Below are 24876 nucleotides of genomic sequence, written 5' to 3'. Positions count from 1 at the left end.
GAAGAACCATTGTTTCCACAAACAGAACATTGAAATCTCTGTTTATCTTGCTCATAAACTCAGCCATGATCCTGAGAAGCATCTACATCATGTACTTATTGAAATACACCCAAATGCTTTGCACTGGGGACTTGTTGGAAGTGATATTTGCCTGTAGCAACCTAGGTCTACCAATCAAGTGTTACAATAGGGGCATTGCGGCCAAGGTTTCAGAATGCTATGTGTGACATTTTCAAAATTGCAGTATAATTATGAGTGACATTTCAATGACTATGAGTGACACTTTCTCTTGTGCAAAATTTCACAATGAAGACAAGGGAAACATAAATATCTGAAATTACACCCATATGAGCAATAAAACACTTTAAGTCAAGTCAAGTCAGAGAATTTATATAGCGCACTACATACCCAGAGGGTCCCAAGGCGCTTAGAGAGGGGAGGAAGATTACTTGTCAAATATCCACGTTTTAAGCTGCTTTCTGAATGCTAGGTGGTTCTGGGTGAGGCGAAGGTAAGCGGGGAGTGAGTTCCATGTTTTAGCAGCCAGGTATGAGAAGGATCTGCCGCCCATGGTGGTCTTGTTGATGCGAGGTACAGTGGCGAGGGCTTGGCTGGAAGAGCGTAGTTGGCGGGAGGGGGTGTAGAAGGACAGTCGTGAGTTGAGGCATTCTGGTCCGATGTCGTAGAGTGATTTGTGTGCGTGGGTTAGCAGTCGGAAAGTGATCCTCTTATTGACGGGTAGCCAGTGGAGGTCTTTAAGGTGACCGGAGATGTGTTCGTTGCGTGGGATGTCTAATATGATCCTGGCTGAGGCGTTTTGGATTCGTTGGAGTTTCTTCTGGAGTTTGGCGGTAATGCCTGCGTAGAGGGTGTTTCCGTAGTCTAGTCGGCTCGTGACCAGAGCATGGGTGACTGTTTTCCTTGTTTCGGTGGGGATCCAGCGAAATGTTTTTCTCAACATGCGAAGAATGTTGAAGCAGGAAGAGGATACGGCGCTGACTTGTCTATTCATTGAGAGTGAAGAGTCCAGTATGATGCCTAAGTTCCGTGCGTGGTCTGTCGGGATGGGTGCCTTTCCGAGTGCTTCCGGCCACCAGGAGTCGTCCCATGCAGAGGGGGATGTACCTAAGATGAGGACTTCTGTTTTGTCTGAGTTCAGTTTCAGACGGCTTTGTTTCATCCATTCGGCAACTTCTTTCATTCCTTCGTGTAGGTTAGTTTTGGCGGTGCTGGGGTCATTGGTGAGAGAAAGGATTAGTTGAGTGTCATCCGCGTAGGAGATGATGTTGAGGTTGTGTTGGCGGGCGATGGTCGCGAGGGGGCTCATGTATACGTTGAAGAGGGTGGGGCTGAGTGAGGATCCTTGTGGTACGCCACAAATGACTTCAGTGGCCTCGGACTTGAATGGTGGGAGGCGGACTTTCTGAGTTCTTCCGGTGAGGAACGAGGTGATCCATTCAAGTGCTTTTCCTTGGATTCCGATGTTATTGAGGCATTGTAAAAGGGTGCTGTGGCAGACTGTGTCAAATGCTGCAGAGAGGTCGAGGAGGATGAGGGCGACTGTGTCTCCATTGTCCAGTAGAGTTCGAATGTCGTCTGTTGCTGCGATGAGGGCGGTCTCAGTGCTGTGTTTTGCTCGGAAGCCAGATTGTGAGGAGTCGAGGGATTTGTTGGCTTCGAGGAAGGCGGCGAGTTGGTTGTTGACAGCTTTCTCGATGACTTTGGCCGGGAATGGAAGGAGCGAGATGGGGCGGTAATTTTTGAGTTCGGTGGGGTCCGCTGTGGGTTTCTTCAGAAGGGCGGTGAGTTCAGCGTGTTTCCAGTCTTCCGGGAAGGTGGCGGAGTTGAGGGAGCTGTTGATGACGTCTCGGAGGTGCGGTGCTATGACGGAGTCTGCTTTGTTGAAGATGTGGTGAGGACATGGGTCTGTGGGGGATCCTGAGTGGATGGAATTCATCAGGCGGATTGTGTCCTCAGTGGAGATTGGGTTCCAGTCGTTAAGGGTGTTCACGGGGGGAGAATGTTCAGCACAAGGTAGGGTGTGTTGGTTTCCGGGTTGGTTGTCGAAGCTGTTGTGGATGTCTGCAATCTTGTTGTGGAAGAATGAGGCTAGGGAGTCGCAGAGGGCTTGAGAGGGGGTGATGTCGTTGGAGTTGGCCGAGGGATTGGAAAATTCCATGACGATGTTGAAAAGTTCCTTGCTGTTGTGGGCGTTGTTGTCTAGTCGATCCTTGAATGCTGTTTTCTTGGCCTTTCGGATTAGTTGGTGGTGTATGCGGGTGGCGTTTTTGAAGGCGTCCTTGGTGCTAGTAGTTGGGTCTTTTTTCCAGGCCTTTTCGAGGGAGCGGCAGAGTTTCTTGGACTTCTTAAGATCATCGTTAAACCATGAGGCCTTTTTGCTGGCAGGTTTGTTTTGACGTTTCTTCAGTGGTGCTAAGGTGTCGGCGGTGTTGGATAACCATAGGGTGAGGTTGGCGGCGGCTTCGTTTGCGTTAGAAGAGTGGGCTGGGGTGTTTAGAAGGAGCGATGCGGAGATCTGGTCTGTGGTGATTTTGTTCCAGTTTCTTTGCAGAGTTGGTTGGAGGTGGTTGGTGGGTTTTGGTTTGTTGTAGGTGAAGTGAACGCAGCTGTGGTCAGTCCAGAGGAGCTCCGTAGTGTGGCTGAAGGAGACATGATTGCTGGAGGTGAAGATGGGGTCGAGTGTGTGACCTGCGATGTGGGTGGGCGAGGATACCAGTTGTTTAAGTCCGAGGTTGGCGAGATTGTCCAAAAGGGTGGTGGTGTTGCGGTCGTTGATCTTTTCAAGGTGAAAATTGAGGTCTCCCAGAAGGATGTAGTCTTTGGAGGGGAGCGCGTGAGGAGTGATGAAGTCCGTGATGTCTTCACTGAATTTTGCGCGGGGTCCTGGTGGTCTGTAGAGGAGGGTGCCTCTGAGTGTGGTCTTGGGGTCAATGAGGATCTGGAAGTGAAGGTGTTCAGAGTTGGCGAGGTTAGCGTCAGAGCTGGTTGACTTAAAACTGCTGCAAAGCACCAGAAGTAGAAGGGAACTAACTGTAGATATATCCTTGCTGTCCAGCTGCACAGACAGTTGACACCAACTCAATTTACTAATCTGAAAGTAATCTACACTGTCTGGGCAAAACAATATTTCATAAAGTAAATAGCTTCAGTTATCGTCCACTGCAGAACTCATTCCAAGAACTTTATCAACACTTCTTCAACACCCATATTTTCTTAATACCCCACAGTTTTACAGCGGAACAAATCATGGTGGCTGGAGGTCACAAAGACTCTGGGAATGCACCTCAATTCTAAATATATGTGTACCTAAAGTGAACCTTTAAAGGATCAGGAGTCCCACCGTTAAAAACAGATTTGGATGGAGAATACTGAAATATGCTACTAGCTAGGAGAAAATATAGCAGGCCAAAACTGTAATCTTTACACTATATGGATCACAATTGTGTTTTTTTCAGTACAGACTCCAAGGAACTACACAATGTTTGCATAACTGGTACATTTGGCTTGAAAAAAACAATTTAGCGAGACTACACAATTCACGTTACTTTGGTAGAAGGGTTGTTTAGGTTTTTAGTAATAAACTGAATCGAACAGGTTAGTGCTTCCAAAAGAGGTGCACGTTCACACAGACAGGACTGCTTGCAGATACACTTCAGCAGATTATTCGCACAAAAATGAACTCGGACATGTACTCCTTTTATCAGCACAGGAACTTATCATTTTTCTAATAGAAATACACTTGTTTTACATTTTGGTGCTTACACTACCACGAACAACAAGCATGCACCTGGCTCCATCTATCAATTGTTTCAGGTTATATGGGCAGCACTGTACTCACCACACAGCACGTCCGTGACAAAACACTGCCTTGAGTCAGGAATAGGGGGGCTGTGTTAGCAACACACACACGGCATGAATATTTTGATGCCTAGTGACCTGCTGACCAGCACGTGGGAGGAGGAGGCCGGGTAAACACTCTGGCTCCAAACAGTGACAGGCCCCGGCTCAGAAGGTGAGACATCGAGGAAAGGCGCGCTTTGACGTCTACGTGCGTGGCAAGGAAAAACAAAACTGCTGCCCGCCTGTGTCTGCCGCAGGCCAATCAGAGCATGCATGGTCACACAGGCAGACAAGAGTGATGACCCGACTGTGGTCAGTACTGCACTGCTGCTGCCCAGCCACAAACATGTGCACTCTGCCTGTCTTCATCCCGACCAGGCAGCTTCTGGCCACTTGAGTCGACACTCCTCGGCCCCGGCGGTGCAGTTGCTCGCAATCTTGGTGGCCTGGCAGAGCTGACTGTCAACGTCTCAGCTGTCACTGGTCAAGGTGAAGCCTGCAGTGTTTTGTGGGGTGCAGCCAGCCTCCCGCCCACCTCAATCGATCGTTCATGCCCCCTCTTCTTGCCGCGCCGCGGCGAGTGGCCATGGGGGCATGCGAGAGACTCGAGTCTCCTGCCTGCGCTCAGATTCCCCCGCCGCTTCTACCTACTTCCTATTTCCTGGACGTGACGGCACTCTCTACCGCCGGCACATCCGGATTATTAATCCCGGCCCCCATGGTGCCACGGTGATCGACAGCAGTATTGCCTTCGTACACCTACCCCTCGCCGACTTACGAAGAGTAACGCATCACGAACCAAATAGTGGAAGGTTCTGCGTGCCAGACTAACCTGCCATATAATGATGGGGTCTTTATACATGGCCTAAATGGTAGATGCAGTCCAACAGAACTAACATGCAGGAAACACTCCTTTTTCTGTGAGTTACATACATTTGAATGTTAGTCTGAATACAAGACATACATCACACTGACGTAGACAGTAAACACCACAGATACATTTTGTGATAAAAGGTCCTGAAGAATCGCTAGCCATTAGCCTTAAAGCGAGAAACATGTCAACCAACCACAGCACGCACTAAGCCGCGACTCGTAATCAGGAAGCATAATATTCCAACGAGTACCGGATAGTCTTCATTTTAATTAGAGCAGGGGACCTCCAGAATAAAGTCATTCCTGGAACTCCGAGCTTTATTTTAACTCACATCACCGAGTCTACGCACCTCAGGCACCCACACCCGCACTTCATCTAAATGGCAGTTGGATAAAAGATCTCCGCCAAAGAGCCCCTCTTTGAGGTGTTGCCCGTTGGGTATTGCACCGCCGACCCAACGAGGAGCAAGGCCAAATGATGAAGCATGACACCTGAAAGGGTGTGTGAGGGCATTCCATCCAACATAATGGATGCCCAACTGTAGGATCCTCAGGAACCCTACAACATCCTGCACTCCACAGGGACACGTACATTCCGTTAACATTAGGAACAGCCTAGTACTTTTTTGGAAACTACTCTTCATTTAGGACACTACTGAGGCTGGACCTACCACTCACTAGGAGCGGTGAATGCCCTTCTCTGAACAGAATTTCTCCCTTGTTTTGTAAAACTAGCTGTGGGGAGCAGCCTTCAGGCTTAGTCTTGAAGGGGTGTAAAGCAGCTTGTTTTACCAGAAGGCAATCTTATAGTATAGATTAAATGAAAAAGAAACACACAAAGTATTTATAAAAATATGCATTTATTATATAACACTATCTAGCACGGTACAGTATCTCCTACAAAGAGATAGACACAAAACACACAACACTTCAGCAAAGAAATCACAGTAAGTAGCACTAATACACAGTGGGCCCTGAGTGGGGACCAAACCATATACTAAGAAAGTGGTATAGGAACCACGACTCAAGTCAGGACAATGTTGAGAGGCTGTAGAAAAGCTGGGAACCCAAGGTGAGTAGATAGGGACCCCACGGAGGATGTGTGCAGGTTGGGAACACAACCCTGACCTGCGTAAAACTCTACGGTTAAGTCGCAGTTGGATTTTTAAAGATTAAGGACCCTTCCCAGTGGACCCTGAAGAAACCCCGTGGAAGACAGAAGGTTTGAGAGCCGCCACACCCGTGGATACCCTAGTACCCACATTACCTACAACAGGGAAGCCGGATGCATAGGGGTGAAGTGGTGTCAAAAACTGCAGTCAAACCCAATGTAGGACTTCAGGAAAGTGCCACTACTGGAAGAGGAGAAAGTGTCCCTAGGAATCCAATTGTGGATTATTGAAGAAGAGTACCTGAAAGCAGAGGGGACAGAGTCTGGGTCATTGGGAGTGACCAGGGGCTCGGTAGACGAATGCCCACTGATATTGGGTGCTTCAGGAAAGATGTTGATGAACTTGACTCTGCAGCTGTAGTGGCCAGGCGATGCTGAGGACACCCAGGAGCCAGATACAAGCTGTCCCAAGAAGGATGTTGAGTGCTGAGGGGTTGTGTCCGGCGGGAGCACCAACAAGCCTTTCTCAAAAGCAACCCATGCAAGAAGTTAAGAAGTTGCAAGAGGAGGACCAGCAAGGTCCAGGTGACTCACCAAAAACAAGGGAGTCAGGGTAAGCCCAAAGCATTCTGGGGAGCCCATGAAGATGTAAATGACCCACCACAGGACCCCCAGGCCAAAGGCACTGGAGTCACAGGAGGACCTCGGGCAGCTTTACAAAACACCAGGCCACAGAGCACACAATGTGTTGTGGCTGAAGATCTTTGCAGGAGAAATTGCCAGAGTTTGGGGCTATTCTGAGCCCAATGTGCTTGTTACAGAATTGCCAGCAAGCATTTTCACTTGCAAAGGTACGCGGTGCACAGGGGTTCAAGTATTGCAGCCCCCACAAGGGATACTGGCCTCAAACTCAGTGAGAGGACAGCTCAGGCCTTGAGGGACATAGAAACCACACTCCTGTGTTGTTGACGCCCTCAGAGTCCATAGGAGCTTGGCATAAGCAGACTGGTCAGCAGTGTTGCTTTGCCTGCGAATGCAGGGTGAGTGACTGCTTCACTCCAAGGGAGAATACTTCGGTTGTTCTTGATACTTCATTGACCTTGGAAGGTTCTTGTATGATGCACAGGTACGGACGATGCAGCAGAATGGAAGGGAGATGAAGTCAGGCCCAAACGAAGTCCGACAAAGTCCAGACGGTAGAAGTGCAGTGGTATCTGTTCTGAACCATATCCCACGACGAATCTAGGGACCTACACCCAGTTAAGCCCTTAAGTACTCTACGGAAAGGGTTGCAACGATTCAGGGGACCCTCCCAGGGGGGATCTGGACAGGCAGGAGTTTACTCTCATGTCCTTTGTCCAGTTTCGCGCTGGAGTGGGAGCCAACAGCTCCCAGGACTGGTTTGAACTGGACTATGCACAAGGACACCAAATGTGCCCCTCATGCAGACTTTCAGGAGCTGGCAAACGCACCCACCCAGCCCTAATACACTAAATCCTGTCTGGGAGGTAGTCACACTCCCTGTGACAGGATGACTATTGTTCCACCTTCCTCTGGTCGAGCTTGACTCAGCAGTAGGAGGGCAGAAATGTGTCTCTGGTCTGAAGCAACCATTTTGTGCTGTCCGGGACTATAAGGCTGGTACCGGGAACACCCAGAGACTAACGGAGGGCTCTTCCAGTGCTTAGAATCATATCATCCACACCATTTATCGTGTGCGGGTGTGATTCCAAGATGTTTGATACCAAACATGATATGATTCGTTGCAGCCAGTTTCGAGATGGTCATTGCGTAATTACGCAGTGTCCCTCTATATAGTATATGGCTGCTTCACTGACAACCGGGAGAATGGACTCCGTAGGCTTCAGGGGTGTCCTTCACATGCAGGGGTACCCTCTCACTTAAAACCAAGCACCCTGCCCTCAGGATTATAAAGGCCTGCTATAGGGGTGACTTAAAGTTTTTAAGTGCAGTGACCCTTAGATATAGTAAACCTTTATCTTTAGTAAATGGTGCAAGCGCCAAATTACACAAGCTGCAATGGCAGGGCTGTAGTTCTATTTTGCATGGAACTCCATGGGTGGCATAATGCATGCTTCAGCCCATAGGAAACCTCTGGGGTACCTATGCCCTGGGTAAATGGATACCATATACTAGGGACTGACAAGGGTACCCAAGTATCCAATCTGGGATTACGTAGGAACTGAACACAACAGTTTAGGGAGAAAGCAGATAGACTGGGGTCCTTATTGGCAGGACTCCAGTCAGACTAGTCAAAAACAGCATCACATCAAGCAAAATGTGAGGGCAACCATAAGAAGCAGATCCTACTTTCCTACACCTCCCCAGTGGATGTGCAACTTAGTATATATAAGGCCAGATGCATTACAGTAGCCACCTACCTAGCTGGGATATGGGGAGCACACAAGCCCTCCTCATTAAAGGTTGTCAAAAATACATTTGCAAGTAAACTTTTATGCCTACCTAGGATTGTATCTGCATCCATCTGTCACAAAGAGTTGGGTCTTGTTCATGTAAGAGATATAGTTTTGCTAACTCCACTAATGTTATGGATCTCAGTTTAGAATCGCCCGGTAGCTGCCTTGACCGAGAATGTAATAAATGACTGTATGAAACTAGACAAGGCAAGTAGTTGTGACTGGCTGGAATATGTTAAGACTTAACTGACCATTATACAGAGACATGAAAGTTTTTACAACTCTCGTGTATTTCTAGGCAGATGACAATCCTGTTCAAGAGAGAATGCTTGGACTATATGAAGGAAAAAAGAGAGGAAGAGGATTTTAGCATGTTAGTAACACCCTGAACTATGGAACCATATCTGCTCATTATTCCAAGTTCCCACCGTTACTTCATGGTCAGATTCCACCTTGGACTGGCACATCTATTTGTGGCTTATCCATCTACAGCTAGATGTGAACAGGATCTCATAGCCTGTCCCTGTGACTCAGTATCTGTTGAATCACTTTTGTGGGCTATATAAAAAGGATTAGGAAGGTTTTGCTCGTCCCCTTGCTGAGATCTCTGAAGATAAAGCAATATAGACCTGCTCTGCTATATTTACAGCTATTATTTACAGACATGGTCACTGTTTATAAGTATATGTTATCGTCTGTCAAGGTGCGTAAGCTGGTGGATAAATAATTGTCAGCTATCATCAGATATCGGTCCACCAGAGCCACTTGTGTAACAGGCTCTCCTTACTATCATTGGAACCCATTGGATGCATATGTTTTAAGATTGAACCTTAATGCAGAGCGGTTGGTTCTTTAGCACACATGACCAAGGGAGCGAGTTTTAGCACAATACAGTGCTTTATTCTTTGCACAGCACAAGCACTATATTATATATTTTAACATATCATACACGGTATTCTACTTATGTTATTTAGTATATAGTTTTTTATACATGTCATTGATTGCATTTGCTGCTTCTAAAATAACTATTGGACTCTGCAAACGTATCCCAGAGCCAGCGAGTGACGAACATAATCTATATAGTAGCATTCCATCGACATCTTACTGTGCACTCCAACAAAACAAGTGTGTGCCCTCCTTGTAACAAACTTTTGATATTTAATGTGAAAAAACTCTGTTGTTTCCTTTTTTATTATGGGTATTTAAAAAAAAAAAGGTTTTATGATGTCATTATGTATTATGTGCTTGTATGATTCATTTTCAAATCTAATAAAGTTCGCTTGATGATGATTGTGTAAGAATACATTTTTATTTTAAAAAAAACATTAATATAACTTGAATTAACTCTGTACATCACTTTTAATAATTATTAATATACAATAAAAAATATCACTGACCTGACCATCCACATTCAGGGCAGAGATCTCTGCATGACAAGGTATAGTGAAAAAATAAACACGTTTATTTAAATTAAGTTTTTTTTCATTTCCATAAAAAATGGTTGCAAGTGATGTACAGAATTAATTTCAATTAATGTAATTAGTAATAATAAAGTGTAATGTTACGTTATGTTTAATTAAAGTTAGGTTATTAAATATGTTATAATTAAATAATAAATATGCTATATTTTTTACAATAATGCTTTAGTACTGTTTTTACAAATTATGTTTAGCATTAATTTATATTTTTAAGTATTTTAAATAATCTGATTTAATTTAAAACTATTTCCGGTGGGTTTTATTTTCCTCCTACCTCCATTATTTTGAGAAGGTGTTACTGTACTAGTGGTTCATCCTGTGCAGTGCTGGACTTACTATAAAATTGTAAGTTAGTACAAAAGTGTAAGTTGCAAGACTAGGTTACTACAAGGTTTTTTGAATAGCACTTTGTATTAAGTTTTGTGCAACAAAACATACCACAAAGTGCAGTTTGTGAATCGGTCCAGAAGTTTGGACATTTGAAAAGTGTTATTATGCAGCTGAGCTATGGGTCCACTGCATCTGAAGTACACTTAGAATAGAAAGAGAAACGCCCAAAGAAATAATTTTCAATCCTTACATCCGTTGTTTGAAAGATTGGTCTCAATGGTTTCCCTACTCAGGTGTAAGCAATACATAAAAAGATTTATTTAAGGATATTTAGTTTTCTTAGTACTAAACCACGCTACAAATAATGTTTTTTTCAATACATAAAAGAGCAAACACAACTAGCACAAAAAACAACAGTCCACTTAAATTGGTCGTCCCTCAGTTCATAGTGACATTTGATAGCATATTAACCAGTCAGTCACAAGAGGAAAGTCTCTGTATTCATTTATGAGGCATCAACTGTTGGTCTGTTAGGCTGATGTGTAATGACCTGGCATATAGTGGCTACACCCTGGGATATATGTTGATATGAAATAAAATATAATTTTCAAATTTTTCACAACTTTTATTATTATTATTATTCATTTTTTTATGTTCAAATAATAACACTTTTGTTTACTGCTAGTATCACATTTTTATGATTTCACCAGTCAAAGTTTGGGACAGGGTCTTTCTTGCATGCCTGGAAGACTGGGCAGCCACTAAGGGGATTATGTCCAATACACAATATGGTTTTAGGAGGGGACGGGGTACAACTAAACAGTGCCTTAACCTATCCTTAATCATCAATAAGAATGTTAGGTTAATGAAGAACTCTATTCATCTTGATCTTCGATACTGTCAACCAAGATAAATTATGGGCCATGATTGAAGGCGCGGGTGTTGAAAAAGCCTCCGTAAACCTCCTCCGTAGGCTTCATTCCCGCACAACAGTCACCATAAGATATGGTAGTAAAGGGGAGAAAACTCAACCAATCATTTCAACGGAGGGAGTTAGACAAGGATGTATTTTAGCCCCTTTGTTATATTTAATTTATACAAATGGGCATGAGGCTATCTTGTTAAATAGGGAACTTGATGTCCCCAACACTCCTGTTCCTCTTTTATCTTATGCAGAAGATACAGTTGTATTAGTAAAGACAGCCATGAGTTTGCAGAGATCTCTTGATGCTTTTACTGATTTTATGACCTCTCTCAACTTAAAAGTTAATTTGATCAAATCATGCATAATGGTATGTGGTGTTAAAACCACTAGATCTAAAACTTTTAGTGTGCAGAAGATAGACAAGGTTACCAATTTCTCATACCTGAGCAATCTGTTTAATAATCAGCTGAAAACCACTTTTAATCACCAGAGCGCAGCAGACAAGTAGGGCTGTGGATGCAATATTTCGTTTTGCCAGCAAACTAGGGCACAAGCCTGTGGAGGAACTAATTTCCCTTTACAGAGCTAAATGTCTCCCTATTGCCACATATGGGGCAGATGTTTGGGGCCATGATAAAAACCATAAGTTCGTAAATATTGACAATAAATTCTTTAAAATTTTCTTGATTATACCGAAAAGTGCTCCTACCCTATTTTGCCATACGCAATTGGAATTAGAGTTTATTGAAGACCGTATAGGCAGGGCCCCTTTCCTTTTAAGGGTTAAGATTGGGCTCTCAGATGATTTCATGTTTTCAAGAGATATCATCAAAGACTTCTTAAAATTAGATAATGTTCTAAAAATTCCCTGGTTCTGTTGTCTGAGGAGAATACCCTGAAAGTATCCTACTAAATGCCAAGATCATTATTAAAGAGGCATACTGCACTCGGGCTAACATGCGTAATTGTCAGCATCATGGTAATATGGGAGAGCCTCGCCTGTTATCTGCTCTTCTACAATTGTATTTAACTTTGTCTATCAACTCTCTGTTCCGATTTTATTTAACAAGGTTTCATTTATGCACTGTGCACTTTCTACTGGCAATTCCAAGCCAAGGAGGGTGGTCAGACAGACTTACGTCCTGTCTGTGTGATAATTCATCAAGTCAAAGCACTATGCACTTTGTATTATTGTGTACATTGTATAAATCGGTAAGAATTAGATTTTTATTACCATTATTAAGGAATATGGTGGTTCCGCCAGGGACGCGCGCTACACGAGATAAGCGGTTTCCGGATTAGGAGGCAATTTGGTATTCGGGCTTATTCGACCCCGTCACATAGGTAGTGATTATTATCACGCTGACCATATAATGTTGGACTGACATTTGAAATAGAAAGGAGGATGTTTACCTACAGACCTTAAGACCCTGAAAAGGTTTCGTATTGATATTGACACGTAAGGTGGGACTACCATATACCCTTAGTCTGCCTTCTACGACGAGTTGTTTGAAATTGAGATCTGAAGGGAGAACTATACCCATTCAGATAATATATATGAACGAGATCGCTGATTGATATATGTCGAATTTTGAATCTGAGAAGAATTTAATACTTATCGGTGGAAATCGCTACATATGGTGTTCACAATCACATACGCCCTGAAGAAGTTCTGGTGTTCAGAACGAAACGCGTTGGCTGATGATTCTTTTGAAAATTGAAATGAGAAAATAAAAGCAAATTGAGCGAATATCAAGATTTCTTGTTTGGAACTGGACTCTAAGAGACTTAATTTGACCTTACTTATTTAAGTGGTGCCCAAAAACCTGATGATATTCATCTTTTGATTCGTGTTCCACGTTTAATGCCCCTGGACAGAAGGCATTGGTTTTTGCAAGTGGCACACTGAACTGACTTATTTGTGAAACAACTATTACTGTTTGGTTGATACGAGATTGGTGCTATATCTTGGTGCGCATATCCACTGTCCACTCTTTGGTTTCTGGAACATTCGCTCATGTTCATATATTGATGATTTTAATTTTTTACAGTCATTAGCAACTGCTGAAATATGCTCTGCATTAGCTAACTATATAGAGGAATCTACTGCGATTAGGAAGTACAATGAGTAAAATTGTATGAAGACTATTACCATAACAGTTAGCTCCTAAACTGACTTTTTATGATAAAAATGACACGATATAACTGGAAATTTATGATTAGTTTTAGATTTTATTCAGATTTTTTTATGTATTGTATTTTATCTTGTGAGAGTGTTAATCTTTTTATGGTTCTTGCAACTTAAATAAACTTATTTTGACTTGACTTGATTTCACCAGTGTCTAAGATCACTTCCAATCTCTTTCTGTTGTGTTAACATTGGCAAAGGTAATGTGATGCCAAACATTCAGATGAAAATAGAGGATGTATTAAGGTTGTGTAATATCACTTCTGCTACCCATGGCATTTTGGTGAATCACTGGCATTGACTTTTTGCCTATACAATGCCTTAAAAGACTTTCTGAAAGTTGTGCTTGTTTTGAGTGGGTTTGGCAGACCTCATACATTGTATCAAAACTGTATACAAAAAATCATCTCTTAATGGAATATCAAGTGCTTCTTATGCAATTCTTTAATTACATTTGCTAATCTACTGAACACACCCATTCCTTAGACTTCTGAATGAATACCATATAGGGTACACAATACTTTCTGTAGTACCCATCTTAACACTCACCTTGGATTTCTGGGTGTTTCACCATGTAAAGGAGTGCCCAGCGCAGGGTGGTGGTGGTGGTCTCTGTCCCAGCTGAAAACAAATCAGCTGCAAGGCGGACCATGTTATGCTCATCAAATGTAGTTGCGACATCATGAGAGTCCTGTATGGGATATTAATAACCAAAGGCAGCAAATGTGGAATACTGAAACAGCCTATTGTGAAGACATCATAACTTGTGAGTATGTTGAATTGCATAATTAAATTACACAGATTTCAGATTTAACTTTACCATAGGCAGAGATAACATTGGGTGAGCTAGTTTAGTGTAAGGGTATATTATAAACTATGACATCCGAGAATAATGAATGTGGGTGAGGGCTCATGCTTGCAGTAGTTATGGGTGAGATTACTTGATTCTTCGAACCCGAGGAATGGAAGTGAAGAAAGACTTCAGAAATCGGAGCGATGGGCAGATTCAATAACCCTGCCATATGGAGTGATCGAAAAGAGCAGTATCTCCGTTTGAAAAAATGACAGTAACAAATTATAGGTGATAAGAATTAAGAAGTGGAAGAAAGGATAACAGAATCAGTGAAGGATGATGTATTTATTCTTTATTTGTTCTGTAAATTGCCACATTTATTGCCTTTCACTTCCTTTATAAAACCGGGACAAGAACTCTGTCAAAAGGGTATTGTTGACCTGCGTAGACACTGTTTGCAGTTTGATCCTGTAAGAACTGAGGTGAGGGGGGGCGTGGCCGAGAGCCGAGCATGGCGGACGCTTGTTGAGTTAGCTCCGTCCTCTGCCCGGCAAAACTAGCATATTATCGGGTTACCCCGACGGCCTAGGGACCCGCCCGGGTCTACAAGAGGCGACGACACTGCGGAGCGAACCGGTCGGAGTCTGGTGCCAAGCGACACGACCTAGGAGGCGAGATAGCGCTTGAAGCGGGTACGGCCTGCTGCCAGATCGGGAGCCGCGGCCTCGCGTGAGGGGCGGCCCCGCAGGAGGACCGTTCAGCCTGGGGCGCTGTGCTGCTGGGAGGAGGCGGAGAGGTACCGGCGCCGATCCCCCCCGAGCGCTGCCGGAGTACGGGGAGTGCACCCCCCACGAAACTGGCCGAAGCAGCGAGGACCCGCTGGAAACCGGGAGGCCGAGGTGAGACGGAGTAGGCGGCGCCGCACCGGAGAAAACGAGCAAAGGGGCTGCGCAGCACGGCGGAGGCCGCGACTCCTGGGACCCGCGTTGCTCTCGACCCCCGGCGGGTGGTGCAGGAGGTGAGGACGCTTCTGCTAGGTGAGGAGCGGCACTGAGAACTGGCTGGCCACACGAAGGGGACGGAGAAGACAAGCGGGAGGCACCCTGCATTATCGGACAGGGGCCCAATCCTAGCGGGGACGTCAGGCGGCGGGACGGCCGTACTGTCTCCAGACCGGGAGCCGGCTTTACACCATAGCGCTTGGGGGGTTCCCCCCCTGGTAATAACAGGGACACCGGAGGCCGTGCTGCGCACGACGAGAGTACTGCTGACGCATTGGGACTATCGTAGTAGGGGAGGCGCACGACACCAGCCTTCCTGCCTGTGGAGAGGGGACGCCATTGCAGTGAGGAGGGCCTGCATAGACGTGAGCTTGGAGGTACCGGAGGGGGGACACGTGACAAGCCCACCCTGACCTGAGCGGCCCCCGGACAGGGTACTAGCCATAGTGCAACGCGCTCCCCTGAGCATATAGCACCCAATCACTACAGAGGTCCAGGCAGGACCAACTGACCGAGGCTTGATCTCCACTTAGGAGTGCTGTGTGTGCAGTTAGACGATACCATACTACTTCGCCCACACGAGGAGCATAGGCAGCAAGATTTGAAACCGGCGCAAGCGGGCCATCAGAGACACGACCCTCTGCGCACTGGAACGCAGTCCCCTCAGGGGCGCACACACCGCCACCCTGTCGTCGAGGACGATGGGCAGGAACAGGGCCAAGATGCCGGAGAGGGGCGCTGACCTGACGCAACAGTCTACTGGCTCAGAAGACCCACTGGCCTCTTCTAACGTGGAGATGGTGCCGCCAACGGGCCTGACCTCGCAGGAGGCCAAGTTGGACCTTATACTGACGGAGATACGGGCTTCCAGGGAAGCGATGGAAACGCGAATGGACCAGATGGCAACTGGCATGTCTCTGCTACGCGCTGATCATAACAAGCTGGCAGAAAGGGTCGCGGAACATAAACTGGCACTGGACGACTTGATACCGCAGCAGACAGAGCATTCCACGAAAATGGAAAACATGGAGAAGCAGCTGAAATTAATGTGGGAGAAGATGGACGATGCGGAAGGGAGGGCACGCCGCAACAACGTGCGAATTCTAGGAATTCCGGAGCGCAGCGAGGGGAGGAATCCGACGCAATTTGTAGAGGATTGGTTGCAGAAACTTGCAGGGCCACAGGAACTTACACCTCTCTACAGTGTGGAGAGGGCACACAGGATGCCGGGTAGACCACCGAAGCCAGGAGCGGCGCCTCGCCCTTTGATAGCTCGCCTGCTCAACTACAAGGACAGAGACATAGTTTTGCGAGTGGCACGAGAGAAGGCGCCTATTCGCTTTGAGGACAAGACTATATCGATCTACCCAGACTTCACCCCGACGGTGCAAAGGGCCAGAGCCACGTTCTTGAGTGTGAAGAAACGCCTACGTGACAGGAACATGAAATACGCTCTGCTGTTCCCTGCCCGCCTGAAAATAATCCACAACAACAAATCACTTTTCTTCGACACGGCTGAGGAAGCGGCAGAATGGATGGAAGTGACGTTAACGCCGCCCAACTCGCAGGACCCACTAGGGGGGGAACAACGGAGGAATGGACCGCCGCAAAGGGAGAAGAAAAGGCCTGCAGAGGGTTCCACGCATGAGGAGATGGAGATCACGAGCGGTACGGATGCCCTGACTGATAGGCGGATGGCACAGGAGAGGGCCCGGCTGACGGAGGCCGCTATAGCCGCACACAACGCAGGCGGCGCAACGATTCTAGATAGCGCCTCTGATGCCCGGACGGAGGTGTCCGGCTCTGCAGATAGCCTGCAACTTTTTCCGAAGATAACAGCACAGGAGGCGAATGAACTTTAATGGGACTTCGGATGACTCCGACTGGTAATGTACAGGATACATGTAGGACTCTGGGCGGGTTGGCTGGGACTGGGGACATGTGCACTAGCCAGGGCATGGCGCCGGGACTCTGGCGGGGCCCGGGCGAGGGAGAGAAGGACCACACCCCCAGGGCGCAGCAATGGTTCTGTTAGATTGTCACCCCAGTTGGGTGCTAGTGTTTGGACCTCATAGTTTCTTGAGTGGGGACCTTAATGTTTTGGGGTTGTTTGTAACCGGGGCACTCAAGGCAGCATATGCAGGTATTCTTCTAACATGGTGGGTGATACTGGTTCTACTGGACGCAAACAGACATGGGGTCACTTAGCGACTACAAAATGTGCACCTGGAATGTGAGGGGGATGAGCTCGGTTCATAAGAGACACAGGGTGCTGGCGCAGCTGAATAGGAGATGTGTTGCGGTGGCATGCTTACAGGAAACGCATTTGAATGGGGATGAGGGTGCGAAATTGCTCAAGAAATGGAAGGGGCAACTGTTTGCCACTACTTACTCTGTGTTCTCCCGGGGGGCGGCAATATGGGTCAGGAACTCGGTCCCCTTTAAGATGCTGGAAGAAAGGCTAGACCCGGAGGGCAGGTATGTGCTTATAAAGGGACTGTTGGATGGCTCCCCTGTTGTGCTTGGCTGTGTGTATGCTCCGAATGTGGGCCAGGGGGGGGTTTAACCACGCTTAACAGAGCGATAGCTGATTGGTTGGACTCGGTGTGGATTATTGGAGGGGATTTTAACGCAGTTCTAGACTTATCACTGGACAGGTCGCACCCGCCACTGCAGGCTGCGGAAAGCAGGAGACAGGCGGAGGCACTTTCTCAGTGGGCGGCAGGTTGGGGGCTAGCGGACATTTGGAGATGCATGCACTCGTCGGATAGAGAGTACACCTTCTTCTCCCCTCCCCATGGTTTACACACAAGAATAGATCACATATTTTGCAACACGACACTGCTAGGGAAGGTGATCGCCTCGGAACACATGGGTAAAACCTTCTCGGACCACAATCCGGTTGAAATTACGCTGCGATGGGGCATGATGCCCACTCCGATACCGACGTGGCGCTTGTCCCCGGAGCTGCTGGAGGACACCGTTTTTAAGGCCACCATGGTGGATGGCATCACACAACATTTCCACCTAAATGAAGGTACGGCTAGCACGCGCCTGATCGAATGGGACGCCTTTAAGGTATACATAAAGGGGGAAGCAATGAACGCACGCTCGGGTATGAGACGTATGGTACTGGAGAAACTTAGCGTAGTGGAGGCCCGGCTAGCCATGTTGGAGAGGGAGGCTGCGGGTACGAACCTGCCTTTTACACCTTTGCAGGAGGCGCACATACAACACGCTGAGTTGTTGGAGGAACTTCGTGTCCTGGACTACAGGGAATACACATGTAGACAACATACCCATGCAGACAGATCGGGTCCCCTATTGGCCCGATTTCTGCGAGATGCCCCGGCCCCTACTCCTGTGTTGGAGGTAATGGATCAAACAGGGAGGTTGGTGTCGACACAGTTAGATATCAACACTGCCTTTCGTGACTACTACGGGTCACTGTACGGTCCGCATCGGCATATGTCGGATGAGGCGTTTGACGTGTTCGTGTCGGGCCTCGAGCTCCCGCGTCTAGAAAAGAACCAGAGCGACGACCTGGCGCGACCCATATTAGTCTCAGAGATACGGCAGGCAATACGGGCACTCCCGAGGAATAAGACCCCAGGAACGGACGGTCTGCCGGCGGAGTTTTATGGGGCGTTCATAGACCTGCTGGCCCCGCGATTACACGTGATGTTCAACGAAGCGAGGAAAGCAGAGGGGTTACCGCAGTCCACACTGCAGGCCCTAATAGTCTCATTGCCCAAGCCAGGTAGGGACAGCCTACAGCTAGCTAACTACAGGCCGTTGTCCTTGCTGAACACTGACCACAAGGTGTTGAGCAAGGTGTTAGCGACGAGACTGGCACGATATATCCCAGGCCTGATCCACCCGGACCAATGTGGTTTCGTGCCGGGTAGAAGCACAGCGATGAATTTGAGAAGGCTCAGCCAGCTGATGCTACATGAGCATATACCCTCAGCTACGGAGGGTTGTATCTCGATGGATCTGCGGCAGGCGTTTGATTCCCTACAGTGGGATTATATGTTTGCAGCACTGGAACGGTTCGGGATCCCGGCTGACTTTATTGCTTGGATACGACTGCTGTACACCCGGCCTACTGCTAGGGTTCGCACGACCCGATGTATATCGTCTCAGTTGGATATAGTGAGGGGCACGAGGCAAGGATGTCCGCTGTCCCCGCTACTGTTTATATTAGCACTGGAACCGCTCCTGAGTAAGCTTCGGCTTCAGGCGCAGCACAGAGGTATCAGGAGGGGAGGGGCGACACATGTGGTGTCGGCGTACGCCGATGACTTCATCCTTTATTTGAGGGATTTACGTGGGGGACTGGACCCCATTCCCAAGCTTTTTCAGGAATTCAGTGCGCTCTCAGGCCTTACGATAAGCGAGTCAAAGTCGTATGGGTACTGTTTTGCTGCCCTCGAGACAAATGCTCCGTTGCCATTCCCACCTTATAGCTTTGAAGTAGCGGAGACAACCTTCCGCTACCTGGGGATACAGATTTACAGGAGAGAGGCAGATATGATTGATGGGAACCTGGGACGAGCAGTGACTGCATTGCGGTCGCAGGTACAATTCTGGACCGCACTGCCACTGTCAGTGGCGGGCAGGGTAGCCATTTCTAAGATGGTAATGCTCCCGAGGCTCCTTTACTATTTTACGAACTTGCCCTTTAAGGTCCCAGTTACTGTATTTCGAACCCTGAATACCATACTAACGGAGCTGATCTGGGGGAGGGGCAGACGCCGCATAAGCCTGGCGAAATTGCAACTGCCTACGGCGGCTGGGGGGTTGGGAGTACCAGACTTATTGGCATATTACTATGCGTGCCAATTGCAGTGGCTGGCTTACTGGCTAGCGGGCCGCAACCTGCATGAAATAGGCATGTCCGAGGAAGACAGGGGGAGGGGTGCAATACACACTCTTCTGTTACCCGACGCGGCGGTCCCTGGGCATTCCCCCCCTTGCTAAAGATGGCCATCGCCTGCTGGAGGAGGGCTGCGAAATACACGTCCTCCACCTCTTCCTATGCCCCCACGATACCATTGCTGGGGATCCCACTGGGGACGGGATTGCTGTCTAGGAGGGCGCTCACCACGTGGACGGATGCCGGGGTGACGCAGGTGGGCGATTTATTCACTGATGGCCAACTGATGCCCTTTGCGTACTTCTGCGCAGCACACAACGCACCTAGAGGGATGTTCTTGCTCTACAGAGGGGTGCGAGATTATATCACTCAGACTTGGGCAGGCAACGAACCAAATGTCAACCCGCTACACACGATGCTATACCTGATGGGTGCAGGGTGCCACTTAACAAAATGGATCACGAGCGGTATCCGGACTGGGAGGGCGGTATCACTGCAGCCGCTGCGCGAAGTGTGGGAGAGGGACGTAGGCAGAGCTTTTCGAGATACAGAGTGGGAGCGTGTTCTTAAGTTCCCCAAGAAAGTTTCGAGGAATCCAAAGTTTAAATTCATTCAACTTATGATCCTACACCGCGCATACCTCACGCCTCACCACATACATGTGATGTTCCCTGCCACACCAGACTCCTGCCCTCGGTGTGGAGAGGAAGATGCGAGGTTGATACACATGTTATGGGATTGCCCGAGATTGGGGTATTTTTGGGCCACAATACACGCTGCACTACACAGAGTGTCCCCCAACAGACAGTACGACACCTTACCCACCAGCTTGTTGGGCCTGGGACCCACTGAACGTAGGAAAAGCGTGGCCACGAGGTTTATTGACCTCGTACTGCTGATGGCCAAGCGTACCATCACCATGAGGTGGAAGTCGAACAGGCCGCCTGACCCAGATATGTGGAAAGCGGAAGTAGTGAGGTGGGGAAAGGCTGAAGGTATGGCATTGCAGACTGAAGAGAGGAAGGGCTTGAGAAGGGTGCCTATATCACTTGAATGGAACACTATAATGATATCGTTTGAGATGGCGGATGTGGACACTAGCACTGGGAGCTCGTGTGTGGATGACTGAAGGGATAGAATGCCTTGGGAATACCACTTACTTGACCTCCTGATGCACCCGAAATGTTGAGGGATAGCTGCCCGAGCGAAGACACGGGTGCACATATCAGGATAACATTCGGCCAAGCTGGCTTATATCTTATAGGGCCCCAAAGGGATTTGTGACAGTGACTTGGAGCAACTAGGAGATGGAAGTGAAGTTTACCACCATGTATAGATGTCGTATTGAGCCTTTATAGAAGTGCCTGGGGAGGGGAGTTGGGTGGGGGGAGTTGGGCGGGTAGAGGTTGGGGTAGTGTAAAAGTATAAAAGTAAGACATGGACATCTGAGACTCGACAGTATGGTTACTATGTATCACTAGAGCATATGCTACTTTGAACTATGTTGTACTGTAATGTATGAGACATGTATTCCTGCAAATAAAAATTATTTTAAAAAAAAGAAAAAAGAACTGAGGTGAGTTTCTAAACTTTCTGAGATTTGGGCCCACTCACTGGTTACGGAGGAAGAGGAGTTATTCCCAGGAGTGACCAGGTGCTGAATTAAGACCTTAAAAGGCATGACCTTTGAAAGCCCAGTTGGTTTATTAGTTACAAGCTGAAGTTATTCAAACTGTGTGAATACAGAACTTTTTATTTTTTACTCACATGCTTTTTTCAGTATATTTTAGTGTCACTATCCATTTGCATGAGAAACCCGTCAGGCACAAAGATCCCTGTTGTGTGATATACTTCGCATGGGTTTTTCTACGTGCGAAGCACCCCCTGGGAGCTTGACTAGACCAGCCAACATAGTAGAAGCAAACACTTACTCTTGATATTTTAGCATGGTAGAAATCAATCATGTCCTGGGGCTCCTCAGGCACTCCGTTTTCTTTGTGACTCTGGATTTCCTTCTTCACAAATTCTTCCAGGAAATTATTGCTCCTGAAGATATCTTGATGAGGTCCTGGGAGATGCCGCATTAGCCAGGGGAACGCATCAAAGAGCTGGAGGGAAACATAGTGTATTGATTACGCAGTGTTCTTTTCTGATCATACGTTTAACAAAAATTTTAAAGTAACTTAGCAGGACAATTCCTGGATGCCCTTATTTGACACAAACTCCCTCTATTACAGATGTATTCTGGATTATGGGTAGACAGCCATGTAGCGTCAAAGTCTTTATTATGTGAGTAGGTGTGTGGGACAAGTGTTTGAATGTATGCATGTCTAAGATAAAATGAAATTAGAAACTGCATTGTCAGAAAACGTAGAATATAAGAAAGATTATGTTAAGGTATGAACTTTAAAACTACAGTGATAGTATGTAGGAACTAGGCAAGAGAACATGGATTAAACCCAATCTATAGAAGTCTTGGTTCTCCTGTGTGTTCTCAAAGGAAACTCTTACTGTTTGAGTCAGGCTGCTAAGGTTGCCCTTGGATTCCCTACAGGGACTAGTGTTTATTTCTATGTTGCCATGTCTTATTCATCAACCTTCTTTCACAAGCTTACTTTAAATCCTTTGCAGGTCACACATACAAGTTTCTGAGTCCAGGTTGCTTCCTTTGATTAACCACTCACTTAGTATATGAAGCAATCTTAAAACTCACCCTGCCCCACGCGCTCATTAGTTTGTTAATAAAGACATCAATTGCTTTAATGAGCTGATGGAATTCTTTATCGTCTCTGGAGAAGCGGTGCCCAAAAATCACAGCTGAGATCACATTAGCAACAGAATGGATAATCGCTGGAGTGGGATCCAAGCTTTTACCTGCAACCACAAAATGGAAAAATTATTTACTTGAGCAAGTTAGAGTAAACCAGAGCACTGTAGGGCCCACGGCTGACCATACTTGGCAAACAAAGAGAAACAACAGTAGACTGGAATGGTTTGCAGAATAATTTAGGAAAATATGTCAAGAATTCTATCCACTCCCCTTTTTTTCTTTATACTTAGCTATCAGGGCTATTCCTATGTTCTCTCAGGTGCAAGGATACCCTAACAATGCGATGCGAGATTCCAAGTGTCCGGCACTAACCATGACATTGATTTCTCTCTTTGCAATGGAAAGTTGGTTTTCCAATGCCTCCTTGCCCTTGGTGGTAGCTTGATTTGATCAGTCAAGGTCTGGCTCAAAGGAACTAGTGTGAAGCTTGAGTTTAAATACAGTACAAACCAGATGCAGTTGAAATAATGATTGTAAGAAAACAAGCCTTTTCGCAGATGCCTCCCATTTTTTGCCCACAGATGGACTACTAGATGCTGGTTTTCGACTCTGACAGTGCCTTGGATCCTGCTAACCAGGCCCCAGCCTCACTGCTATTTCCCAAAAACTGATATGTGTGAATAGGTATTCCCAATTGGCAAAGGACTTTAACCCGCTTATAAGTCTCTAGTATATAGTACCAGTAGTCCCCAGGGCATGGGTGTTAAATGGGGCTCCAGGGATTGAAGCACTGTTAGTCCACCCTGGGTGACCCAAGTAAAGTACTGAAAGCAAGCCTGCCATTGCAGACTGCAGGATCAATGCAGACTTGTAAAACTTGATTTTGCCCTCACCAGATGTTGCAAAGTCAATACACTATTTTTAATTAATGCCACTCTCCCTTAAGGAAGGCCTCCTAGAGCCCAGGAGGCGGGGTGCATTACATTAAAGGTGTGGACATGTAAGTGTAGGCTTATGTGCCCCTGTAGTGGCCTTTACCATTAAAGGATACTGTAAGGGATAGACGGTCCATAGGATAACATGGTCTGGCACGCGGGCAAACTCGAGGTTGACAGCTCTATTTTGGTGTTGCCTAAATATGTCACGTTTGGTATCAAACAATGGGCCTCCTCACCCCTAACATGAATCTCGTGTTGAGGACAATGTGGCATGCACCCAGGTGGCCACCTTTGAGGTTGCCCACCTGGTCACCCCGTTTTTACCTGTACTCTGACTGCCAGCCCACTCTTTCTGCCACCAAGACTGGGATCTGGGCCTCTGCCAGTAGGTGTGACTTTCCCAGGAGTCAGAAACTATGGCTGGATGAGAAGGAGGTCACACCTCCCTCACTGACAGGCTGGCTAGTATAGTTCCACATCATGGTTGTGAGCTGCAATAGCTGCACAACATTTTATATGCAAACAGGCTGCCATCAAAAGGAGGAAACAGCCCTCCATCTGTCTCCAGCCACATTTGCACCCAAGCAGGCGGAAAATTAGATAATCAGAAGGTGTACACACCCAGAAGGCCAGAAACACCTCTAGAGTGGGCTAATTGGTCTGTACAGTGGAGGAAGACTTCTGACATTTTTAGAAGTGGTAGAATAGTGGGTTTTGGGTAGAAAAAGTGGCCCATACCCCATTGGCCACTTGCATCTCTAATTCCCCATAAGCTAATATTTAAGGGCTATCCCTGCACCAGAATCTCAGTTCTGACCCAACTTGCATCAAAAAGGACAAAAAAGAGTCCTGAGTCTGCAACAACAGAGCTTGCACAAACCAAGAGGGAGACTCAGCACCTGTAGCAAAACTTCCGGAACTGCGTGATGAGGCTCCTCTAGGCTAAAGGTCAGTTCCCCCGTGGGCTTGCTTTACATCACACACATTACACAGAGACAATCAATCATAGGTGTGTAAATCAGTGTATAAGACATTTTACATAAGACAGAGGACTATAAATGAAAAAGTCACATGTCATCCAGACTGGTAGGAGTATAGTTTAAGAGTGTTTGGTCTGGAGAAGCACAACCTAAGAATATAAAATGTAACACCATGTTTTGGACAGTGGCGGCCGGCACAAATAAGTGCGGTGCGGTGGGCCAGGGCGCGACAGGGGGTCAAACCCAACAAACGACGGAATAGGTATTATTTACTTATTTAACTATACCTATTCTGTCGTCTGTCGACTACA

At 46.8% G+C, this 24876-nt stretch overlaps 1 protein-coding gene across 1 annotated transcript in view; it reads right to left on the bottom strand.

The window, feature by feature from the left end:
- Positions 1–24876, bottom strand: part of LOC144791752 (cytochrome P450 2J4-like) — a 71251-nt gene that overhangs the window by 8463 nt on the left and 37912 nt on the right. Inside the window, exons 4-6 of the mRNA XM_078666522.1 lie at positions 22591–22751; positions 21809–21985; positions 13754–13895 (exon numbers count right to left, since the gene is read on the bottom strand). Coding sequence (XP_078522648.1) covers positions 13754–13895; positions 21809–21985; positions 22591–22751 — 480 coding nt within the window. The remainder of the gene's footprint in view (positions 1–13753; positions 13896–21808; positions 21986–22590; positions 22752–24876) is intronic.

The sequence above is a fragment of the Lissotriton helveticus genome, chromosome 11 (assembly GCF_964261635.1).
Source record: "Lissotriton helveticus chromosome 11, aLisHel1.1, whole genome shotgun sequence".
NCBI classification, from domain to species: domain Eukaryota; kingdom Metazoa; phylum Chordata; class Amphibia; order Caudata; family Salamandridae; genus Lissotriton; species Lissotriton helveticus.
This window is presented reverse-complemented; position numbering and strand designations above follow the sequence as displayed.